We start from the raw sequence: 12,008 nt of genomic DNA on the forward strand, positions 1-12,008 counted from the left end.
TGTCTAGATGGGTCTTTATTATCTACATCGAACCAGTTGCTTCGACATAATTATGTACGTGATAATCAGGAGTGTCTCATTTAGCCACAACACTGCCTAATCTACTACTTACCTAAAAACATAATTCATTTTAGTATAAGCCTTCAATAACTAGCCACCTTATATTAAAATGAATACTGTTTATAGGTGAATAGTATTCATTTTTAGTTTAGGGTGGCCAGTTACTAACAGGTGGCCAGTTACTGGCGAATTACCCTAATCCGTAATTAGCAATGTATCGAATATTGCATGCAAATTCTTAAACTGTCTTCTATGTAGACAATAAAGACCCATACAGACAACATAACCATGTTGTCTGTATGGGTCTTTATCATCTACATCGAACCAGTTGTTTCCACATATGTTCGAGATAACCAGGAGTGTCTCATTTAGCCACAACAGTGCCTAATCTACTACTTATCAAGCTGTATCAAATATCAAGTGTTGAGATAAAACCAATATAGATATGAGTTAGAGAAGTACTTAGCGGGAAACTTCGTGAAATGTTGTTCCGTAGTATGTTTAGTTAAGTTTGTAAACAAATATTGAGAAGTATCTTGTTTAATACAGATATTTTTACACACTTTTATTTAGCTTCACCGCGTACATATTCTTTGTATGTATAAATATATGTATATGTGCTTTAAATCTTGTACCTATAACTTAAATTTGAACCGCTTCCCGGTGTCTGATTGTGCTGAAATTTGCGCATATTTCCTTATATCCGATGACAAGGCAATAATACTGATGGAGCTGATCTAATGATGCAGTAAGAATAGCCAAAGTAACTCTCCAATGGGTAAACATAACACATTGAGTTTAGGCTCATTAGAAGAATCTCGAGAAGCAATTGATAGACATGCAAAAGAGAGAAAGTACAGTCAGTGATAAAAGTGTGTATCAAAAAATATTTTTGACGGTCACTAAACTTGTTGTAAATACCTATATAATTGGGGCTAAATACGTTTTTTGTGATTTCGGTATTCAATATTTTGCATTATTTCTCTCTTTGTTTTGACTATTTAGAATAAGTATTTCAAGATTGTTCATAATATATTTAAGAAATATAATTATTATAAGTAATTCAGTGCTGATCGATCGAATCGACAAATAAACAAATTTTTGAATCAAAGAAAGATAATTTATGTTTCTACTTTAAAACACGACCTAATTTTTTTAATGTAGCGTTAGGTATTATTTTTTATTACAATCAAGTTAAATTAAGCTCCTACGAACGACTTCCTTATTATTATTTACCAAGATAATATAAAATCACAGACAAAAGACGAATCAGAAACGAAATGGAAAGCCTTCACGGAAATAAAAGGATTGAAATGCAGAACGAAAATACGATACCAACGCAAGTTGTTATTACGGAAAAACCCTAACGAGTTCCTATTGTATCTAATAATCTTTTATTACGAATATTTTTCAGTGAATAACGAAATCCGGAAATTTTGATGCGAGTTGTTTTATTTAATACGAAGAATTTTGAGCCCATATACAGGGTGTTTCCTGTAATAGTCCCAATAAATTAAATAGTAGGCTCTCCTCAAACTGACCAACATTTGTTGAGCAACTTGAAATAATTACATATATTTTGATGTTATTTACACTTTAAAGTTTATTCTAAGACGCAATGTACCTATTCAACATTTTGTTATGTTTAAAGCGTGACAAGCAACGTCGAACACACTGATGTCAGCGTACATCGATAATAATATTAAATTTGTATTATCATCATCATCATCTCAGCCATAAGACGTCCACTGCTGAACATAGGCCTCCCCCTTGGACCTCCATACGTGCCGGTTGGAAGCGACCCGCATCCAGCGTCTTCCGGCGACCTTAACAAGGTCGTCTGTCCATCTTGCGGGTGGACGTCCTACGCTGCGCTTGCTAGTCCGTGGTCTCCACTCGAGCACTTTTCGACCCCATCGGCCATCTTCTCTGCGTGTGATGTGGCCTGCCCATTGCCACTTCAGCTTGCTAATCCGGTGGGCTATGTCGGTGACTTTAGTTCGTCTACGGATCTCCTCATTTCTGATTTGATCACGTAGAGAAACTCCGAGCATAGCCCTCTCCATAGCTCGTTGAGCGACTTTGAGTTTTGAGATGAGGCCGATAGTGAAAGACCACGTTTCGGAGCCGTAAGTCATCACTGGTAACACACATTGATTAAAGACTTTCGTCTTGAGGCACTGAGGTATGTCGGACGAAAAGACATTACGTAGTTTCCCGAACGCTGCCCAACCGAGTTGGATTCGGCGGTTGACCTCTTTAAATTTACCTCGTTAAATTTGTATGATCAAGATAAAATCGAAATATTTCATAATTTTCAATATATGGATGGAGGAGTACAATTATATAGGTATCTATGGTTTAATTATACATATGCTCGTGTTACAGAAAACACCCGGTACTGTACGGACACATAATATTAAAAAAAAATTTGTAAGAAAAAAATAAGAAAAGTCATTATACTGAAGTACAATACTTAAAGAATATATGTATGTATACCGGGTGTGGCCCGTAACACGAGCAAATAATTAATACATAGATTGTACTCCTCAAACGGTAACACTATTTTTCAACAACTTTTAAAAATTATGAAGTATTTAGACTCCCTATTTTTCATACAAAATAAATATTATATTCAATGGACGCCATCGCCACGCCATATCATTGTGATTGACGTTGCTTGTCACGCCTAAAACATAACAAAATTCGCAATACATTGCGTCTTAGAATAAACTTTAAAGTGTATTAAAAATCAAACCACAAGTTATTTTTAAAAGTCGCTGAACAAATGTTGGTCAGTATGAGGAGTACAGCCTACAGTTTAATTTTTTGCTCATATTACAGGCCACACCCGGTATATTATAATTTTGTAAAAACATAAAAAATATAAAAGATATGATTGTGTGCAAAGTATCCGAAAACGAGGTCGAGGATAGGGCGAAGTGGAAGCGAAAGACACGGAATGCAGAGGGGCTACCGCGAAAACCGAAATTCGCAAATTGCGGGGATCTTACTCTTTTACTCCAATGAAGGCGTAATTAGAGTGACAGAGAAAAATGCCCGCAATTGACGATTTTCGGTATTGGCGGTAGCCCTACTGACCCCATCGCCATGTGGGATATATAGCTCGGAAGAGAGAGAGAGAGATAAAATGCTTCGTTATAATTTAATTTAAATATTATTTATTAAATATAATAGTTAATCGCGGTTTATATGGTAAAACTCAATACCGGTCGAAACATGTTAACCTGTAAAGGACGCACTTAATATTACAAAATATATAGTAAACGGTTGATAGTATCAAATAAAATGTTAAAGTATTACATCTTTAGTATTAAATTAAAACACCAAAAATAACAATTATTGTGTCGCACAACATTCTGACAATTATACTTACTTTCCAAAGAAATATTTTTAATCGCCCCTTAAAAACAAGTCCTTCAAAAAAATTTAATTTGTACAGCAGAATTTGGATTTTTTGTACAATTATTTTTTAAGGGTCGGATAGATAAGGTATATTAATATATTTTTTTATAATGAACAAATGTTGGTTACATTTGTTCAGCAACTTTAAAAAATAACTTATATTTTGATGTAGTTTAAGGGTGTTATATTTTAAGGGTCGGATAGATACATATATTTTTTTAATACATATATGCAATGAAATAAGTACAGTTTTACTTAACATTAAATATAATAAAAAAATACTTACGATATCATCATAAAAAGGCATCAGGATAGTTAAAATCCGCTGTATATGGTAAACGCATAACGTCCAATTCAGAGTTGGGCCGTTACAGTATGTCTGGTCACGCCTGACATGGCCTATTACCTCTTGTCCACCTATTTTGACTAAACACTATTATAACCATTAATAAAATCACAAATTAATAAAAATCACGCATTCCGGTAAAAAAACTGTTATTTTATAACGTTACGCGTTATTAAAAAAAATTATACACTAATTTTAATACACGTTATTGACAATTCTAAATTCGCAAAAGTTTCAACGGTTCGTAGCTTCGCTAAAGGATGAAACGCGTGCGTCCTCCCCCGCTCCCGAATCAAGACTGAACTAACATCAAGCCAAGCGGTGTTCGGCTAGCTGAAACATTTTGAAAATAGAACACCGTTTCTTTTTTTTCATTGTCACTGGCAGATCGAATGCAAAGCCTGTCAATAAATAAAACTGTGCGACCCTTTTTAATCGTAATATTTTACCTTTTGAGGAACTTTCGAACCTTTTTGCTTGTGTTTTAAACAAAATGCTTGCAGAGTATGTAAATAAAAGGCGGTCTAGTCTGAATTTTTCTTTTCTTTTTGCGCTCTTGGATTGTTTCGGCAGGCGTTTAGGAAAAATCTGCCTTTCTTCTATTGTAAGGTATTAAAAATATTTTCGTTTTTTATTTGAGGAAAATGAGGCATGTTTGTCAGTATAAAAAATAAGCAAAAAATAAGGCTCAAATGTAAGCAAGTGGAAAATGTTTTAATGAAGACAACAAAACGGAGAGATTTATATTTTGTATTTGTAGTTAGTACAGCCTTGCATATAAATTTAAGAAATACAGTGGAATTAAAGATGAAATAGGTACGGTGGGAATAAGACTTTTCATAATATATGTAAATATACCTAATTATACCTTAAAAAAAATATAAATTATACATGAAAACTCTTAAAACATACTGAATAATCAATCCCTGGAAAGGAGCATTATTCGTGGATTTACGGGGATTAAGAAAATACGTAAAACTTTAATATACCTTACAAACTTACTAAAAGCAAAGCTTTTAGGCGTAAGCTCTGAAAACCCTTTTTAAAAACCAACACAATTACACCATTCTTTAATAGTTATTTGTTTTACAAGGGGGCAAAGTTGTTGTTTAACCGCTCGTGCTAATATTGATACCCGAGCAAGCGAAAGATTCCAAAATTGAACCACGAGCGTAGCGAGTGGTTCGAAGAATGGAATCTTGAGCGTTGCGAGGGTTTCAAAGCACGAGGGTTAAACAAAATTTGCCCCCGAGTGAAACAAAAAATTTTTCACCACACCAACCCGATGCAAATATTAAATGTAAAATATCAAACAAAATCAAACCAAATCAAATTCAAATGAATGTTATTCCAAAATCATCATTTAAAAGTCAATTCTACCAGCAAACATAAGAAAACAACTCAAAATTTGCATTTGATTACTTTGCCTCACATGTGAATTACTGATAGCAAAGTGCAACTTTGCTATCCGTTTTTGAAGTGCAAAGTAAGTCTTTCCGAGCTGGTGTGGTGAAAAGGTTAGTTTTTAAGAATTTTTAGCAGATACATTTTCTATCAGATACATTGGGGCGACCAAGGTGCCCAAAAATATCTTAACATGCACTTGAACGCCCTAAGTACTTAAGTAAGTCTACATTAATAATCTAAAGGTCATTGGGCGTTTTTGACCCGCTTTTCGAATTTTCGCGTACAGAGACCAAACTAGTTTTAAAAAACCGGGCAAGTGCGAGTCGGACTCGCGCACGAAGGGTTCCGTACCATAATGAAAAAAAAAACGGAAAAAAATGCAAAAAAAAAACGGTCACCCATCCAAGTACTGACCACGCCCGACGTTGCTTAACTTTGGTTAAAAATCACGTTTGTTGTATGGGAGCCCCATTTAAATCTTTATTTTATTCTGTTTTTAGTATTTGTTGTTATAGCGGCAACAGAAATACATCATCTGTGAAAATTTCAACTGTCTAGCTATCACGGTTCGTGAGATACAGCCTGGTGACATACAGACGGACGGACGGACGGACGGACGGACAGACGGACAGCGAAGTCTTAGTAATAGGGTCCCGTGTTACCTTTTGGGTACGGAACCCTAAAAATACAGAATTTAATCTCACTTTTCTAAATAAGTATTTTTTTTTATGTATCACCCGGCAGAAAAAAGTTATTCAACAGTACGAGATAGTGTTATTAATATTTTTACTTTCAGCATTGTGCAAAAGTGTGGTTCATGCAGCATGATAAACGTTTTATAGCACAATGGCAATTGCGGCTGTTGCCGGGGTGGTCTCCTCTAGAGTTTTTGCAGGTGGCCTTCTGGTCTAGAGGTCGCGTGCATTGGCGGGCCCAGTGTGGTTCGGCGCAGCGAACGCAGGCGAGCTGTCTGTGACATCCATGTGATGAGTGCCGGAAGCCCTGTCAGCGGTGACATTGCGCGGGCCCCTTCTTTCCGCGCCATGCCTCCACCTTGACAGTCCCTCATGTGGAGAAGCTCCGACATCCCCATGATATAGATGCCCATGTGCAGCCCGGGCGGCCCCCTCTTGCGTCTATCCGTTTGGCGTGTTTGGAGTGGCCCAGCTTCTCCAGGGGTTTTTTTGATATCTTTAATCGGTGTGAAGGAGAGGAGACCCCTGCGGTACTCCGCCTCGGAGCGGAGCTCGAAGAGTATCCCAGCCCCCAGCGGTGTGGTGAATGGTGATTCCCCCTTTATTTCGCGCCTGCTGCCGTTTTAGACGAATTAACAATTGATTTTGATCAAGCAGAATAAAAATATTGTTTTTTTAGAACTGGATTTTATTTTTGTTCCTCTTGATATTAAACAATATAATAACAGCAACGCAATATAACAGCAGCTATTCAGAGTATTTTTGAAATAATTCCAATAGTTCTGACTTAATTCATTGCAAAAATGCTATAATGATAAGAAATGATTTTTATTCCACTGTGTAGCAGATACATTTACCTACATACCTAGCTCTATTTCGTTTGTGTACGCTGTGGGTCATATGTCCGAACAAAACGCCCAATGACCTTTTCCAAAATGGCTGCCTTACCTACACTTGCACATTGTTTGCTAATTCGTTAAGGCGCCGTGAGTTCAGGTTATTCTTTCACTCACACTAAATAAATAATAATAATAAATAAATAGTGGTCATTCTTACAATGACCGTGAGCGGGGGAGAGATAGCTGTGCGTGCCCGGGACCACGGATATCATTGATTTGAATTGCTACTCGTATTTCTAGTAAGTTATAAGAAAAATAAAGTAATCGATGAGTTCGATCAAAAATAAAAATGCGTATTTTTAGGAGTAATTTTCATAGTTTTAGCTTTTGTGCAAAAATTGTTTTATGATTTTCTGTATGTTCGCTATTTTTTTTTCTATAGCGCGAAGTTGTTTAATCAGCTTTGGAATGAATGAAGTTACTAGAGAAAGGCCTCAATATTTTATTTTTTATTTTTTTGGCAACTGTATTGTGATCCGAAAAAGTGCTACGATTTATCAATAACTGTGCTGGCTTAACCCACTTAAATTTTAACCCACTGTTGTTCTGAGTAAGGAGTGGTGTAGGTCAAAAAGTTTTGACATCAAACTGACAGAGAGCTCTGCTTGCTGCTTTAAGTGTTTTCATAATGATAACTTTGCTCGTTGCAAAGTACATCATAAGCACCTTAAGTTTTTGATAGATGTACAGGATGTGTAGGAAGTACAGCGTAGTGCATAATTTGTTTGCCATCGTATTGTCACGGAAACGCACGAATGTTATGTTATTTCACTCAGTCTCAGTACAATAATTACTGAGGTTGACAGAAGTAGCATGACAAATATGAACGTTTCCGGGAAAATACAATGAAAAACAATTATGCACTACATATTCTGTACCGTAAAATGGGGTGAGTTGGGACAAATCAGAAGTTCGAACCTTAATAAAAGTTTATTTTTAAATGTGACACGTTGACTTATATAGGTACTTTAAAAGTATTCCGGTAATATGAACTTTAGTTTTTCAATGATAATCTGTCGTTTCATTTCATAGATTCAATGATAAACACAAAATAGTAGGAAATTCCAACTCACCCCGTAGTCGGGGTTAGGGGGAATAGTAATTGAGTGAGATGGGACATTTGCTAGAAATGACACTATTACAATAGCTTGACTTCTCAAGAGAAAAAAGTATTTACGTAACAATGTGATAACTCTGGTCTAAAAATACCATCTCACCCCCCTACTATCCCTCCTCACCCCATTCATAACTTTCTCAACTGCCCTCGTAATCCCTACTCACCCCATTTTACGGTACCTACTTAAAGGGATTGGTCACAGTATTTGTATTTTTTTTCCGGAGATAAAAGAAAAAGTTATATTATTACCTATTTACAGCCCCATCATTTATAAGTCATGGAGTGGTGTAGGTCAGAAAGTTTTGACAACAATCTGGCAAAGAACCTTTGGTGTGGTCCACTAATTTTTTTTTCATTACAGTTATTGCATGAATGTCTGTACGGTATACATGGGTCTTAGTTGCCTGAAAATAATTGATGTTAAATTTAATTTTAACCGACTTTTGATAGAATGATCTGCACTAAAAAATGTTGTCCAGTCATCTTTTAAACTTTATACATGTTCAAAGAATTTGTTATTCATTGTGGGTGAACAAAATGTGAAGCAATATAAGCCGCAAAACGTGGAACATTCTGCATAACCTTTTTAAGTAAACCGGGCGGGACTCGGGCTGTTACTCACTTACATAAATCACATTCTACTTGATTTAGGATTCGCTGTCAAGCTAAAGTTAATGTTTATTTAATATAATAAGTGTGGCGCTGAATATTTTTGACTGTTTTAAAGGGGAGGCCGAGGTAAGTTGAAATAGGGACAAGTTGGGACAGCGTCAATACGTAAGAAGCACTACACTTACCTTACTTACGTATTTCCGATGACAATGCCATAATATGTGACGTCCCACGGTCAAAGGTACCTTATGGCGGGTATGGAGTTATGCATACCCCAGTAATCTACAATAAATAAGCTATCGATAACACAAAAGATCAACCTTCTAGGTTGCGTAGTTACAGAGATATGATTTTTTGAAAATAATGTTGTGAAATGAGCAACTTTACGATAGAGAAGTTTTAAGTTTAGCCGCCTAAAAAACTATGTTCCTGAAGTAAGTTACATAGTTGACTACAAATAATAATACCTTATATATCTGAGATTAAAAAAATATTGCGACTTGTTCTGTAATGCCAATAGAAACTTTTGATATCGACTGATTTATGTGTATACTAACCAATCTCTTGAAAATAAAGTTTTATTTAATTTTCACGATTGATTGCAATGCGCTCTCAAGATTTAAATTTTATCTATTAGAAAACGACACTGACAGACAGTTTAAGCAAAAAACAATACCGATTTAGAGGTGAAAATGTATTTTCTGACTTTTTCATATAAAATCACAAAATTGAATATTTTTACTTTTAATGTGACACACAATCAATTTTTCTGAGCACATATGAAAGAAATTCTGTCATTCAAATGAAATAAATCCTAAAACCGCAACTAAATACTATATTAAACCCCTTATGCCACTTTAAACTTACATAACAATAACAGTATTTGCTCCATACATTTACGAAAAGGTACCTTATGGAAATAAATCTAATAATACATCACTACAAAATATCAATCATATTACAGTTTATCTTTTATGAATAGAAAATATTAATTTACATTAAACTGCCCCAAATTTAATTAGTTCTTCGTCATAATAATCTTAAAAAAGACCAATAATTTGTATGTAATGAAAAGGTACCTTGTGATTAAGTTACATGATGAGGCATGATGATGATGGAACAGTTAGGATAAACTAATAATATTTTGGGGTTAAGATGGTATAAATCGTCTATTTCCTATCAATAATATATTTCGGTTGCTATTGAAGATAAGCGGCATTGAGGTTCAATGACCTCAGATATTCCATAAGGTAATGCGTCGGATATTGGCATTTTTCAGCACCAACCAATGGCTGATTTACTGCATGCGACCAAACCAAATGAAGATTATTCTAGTTAAGAAAGACTTGATGAGAGTAGCTTTGGTATAATAGCAGGCTACTTGGATTTGTGATGTCGGTCTATGTACGGTTATAATATTTGCGAGGCGCCCCAACCAGAACTGAAATTATCAAATTAGTTTTGCAGAATGCTAATACAGTTCTCTACCAAACTTCTTTTCCCGTATTGACTAGTTTTTTTGGGAATTTTTAATCTTTTTTCCATAAGGTACCTTTTCTACTAAACTCTGAGACGACATTACTAGGCTTATAACTAACTTATAACAAAAATAAAAACAGGTAAACAAACGTTACGCATTAAGGTTTCAGATCACACAATAAAAAAAAATTGAGCATTTTTTCACCTCTTTACAAAACATTTCATATCTCCGAAACTAGAAACCCTCATAAGGTACCTTTTCCCGTGGAACGTCACATATTATATGCTAGTAATTTATAAATATTATGAATCAACTTACCTCGGCCTCCCCTTAAGGTACTACTACTTACAACATATCAAAAACATCAATAATAACAACTTAAAATTACAATTAATCTAAATACAAACTATTCTAAAATAAAACTATTATATGCTAACATGGAACTGATCTGATGATGCAGTCGGAAGGTATCCAAATTAACTCTTTGATGGAGAATAGTTATTTGTACAACAAGAGATCAAAGTTTGATATTTCTTCGAGTGCTTATTTTGAGTCCCGTGCAAGCGAAAGATTCTATAATAGATTCACGAGCGTAGCGAGTGAATCTAATTTAGAATCTTGAGTGTAGTAAGGGATTCAAAAGCGCACGAGATGTAAATAACTTTGATCTCGTGTAGTACACAAAATTTTTCACCCTAAGCAGTGAGAACATTCCTAGAGGGACAGAGATAATAGAACCCAAGTATATCGAACTTGTATTAGACCCCGCATGTTGAAATGACATTTGACTATAAAGGTCGCTTGAATGTCATTTTGTCTCACTCAGTGAGCAAAATCGCATTTTGCTCACTGAGTGAGACTTACTCAGTGAGAAAAATGTGATTTTGCTCACTGAGTGAGACAAAATGAATCAGTGAGCAAAATCGCATTTTGCTCACTGTTTTTAAGAAGCAAAGTACCCTTGTTCTATCTGCTGAGGTGAAAAATATATTTACCTACCTATAGGTATATTACATAGATTGTCTTTTGGCTCATATGAATTTGTTCTCGAGAAGTACATAATAGTCATGCAAAGAAGATAAAATACAGACAGTCAGTTAATAAAAGTGTGTATCAAAAAATAAGATGACTATCACAATGTACGGATTGGCCTCCATTAGCCGCATATAGTAGCAGTATATTCCCTCTCTTCGTTTATGTATTATGTGGGTCTCTATTGTTTCCCAAAAAGTTTTAAGTCATAATGTATTGTATGCCCGCATATTCGTTAGTCATAATTTATTTGCTTCAGAAACGCGTCACTTTGCAGGATTGCCATAAAACAAACCTAACCTAACCTATCTACCTAGATAACCTTACAAAAATCCTGAAAAGTTAACGGTTTCAGTTTTATGACTAATGATAATCTGACAAACAATACATTATGACTTAAAACTTTATGGGAAACAATGGGACCCCGTATTATGTACCGTGTACAGTTAAGTACAGATGTAGTGCATAGTTATTTTCCTTCGTACTCGTATTTTCACGGAAACGTACGACGTGTCTTGCTATTTCAGTCAGTTACAGTCGGTACAAAAAGTACTGAGGTTGACTGAAGTAGCATGACAAACGAACGTTTCCGAGAAAATACGATGGAAAACTATTATGCGCTACATCTGTAGCTTATTGACTGTACCATGTAAGCTTAGCCTCTTGAGACCCAGAGGCAGTTGTTTTGTTTTTGAATTTGGAACCTTTAGTTAAACAATAATAGTACATTATTGTCGAGGCTCGGAAGTAGCTACTTGCAGGCTGAGGATTCGTTTTAAACGGACGACCTTGGGAGTCCGTTTAATTGAATCCGAAGCCAGCAAGTAGCCTTCCAGCCGAGTCATATATAGTGCTTTTCTCAAAAATGGTGCAAGAAATATAAATATCATAGAAATATTTTACAAAAGCAACTTTCTTACGTATATATTTTCAC

General features: G+C 35.3%; 1 protein-coding gene across 1 annotated transcript in view; it reads right to left on the bottom strand.

Annotated features, from left to right (window-relative positions):
• The window catches only part of LOC134801037 (neuropeptide F receptor), a 128,574-nt gene extending 124,600 nt beyond the window's left edge, over window positions 1-3,974 (bottom strand). The window contains exon 1 of the mRNA XM_063773550.1: window positions 3,773-3,974. Within this exon, the coding sequence (XP_063629620.1) occupies window positions 3,773-3,793 (21 nt within the window). The 5' untranslated portion in view covers window positions 3,794-3,974. The remainder of the gene's footprint in view (window positions 1-3,772) is intronic.
• Between the last annotated feature and the right edge of the window lie 8,034 nt (window positions 3,975-12,008).

This window comes from Cydia splendana, chromosome 21 (genome assembly GCF_910591565.1).
Source record: "Cydia splendana chromosome 21, ilCydSple1.2, whole genome shotgun sequence".
In the NCBI taxonomy this organism is placed as follows: Eukaryota; Metazoa; Arthropoda; class Insecta; order Lepidoptera; family Tortricidae; genus Cydia; species Cydia splendana.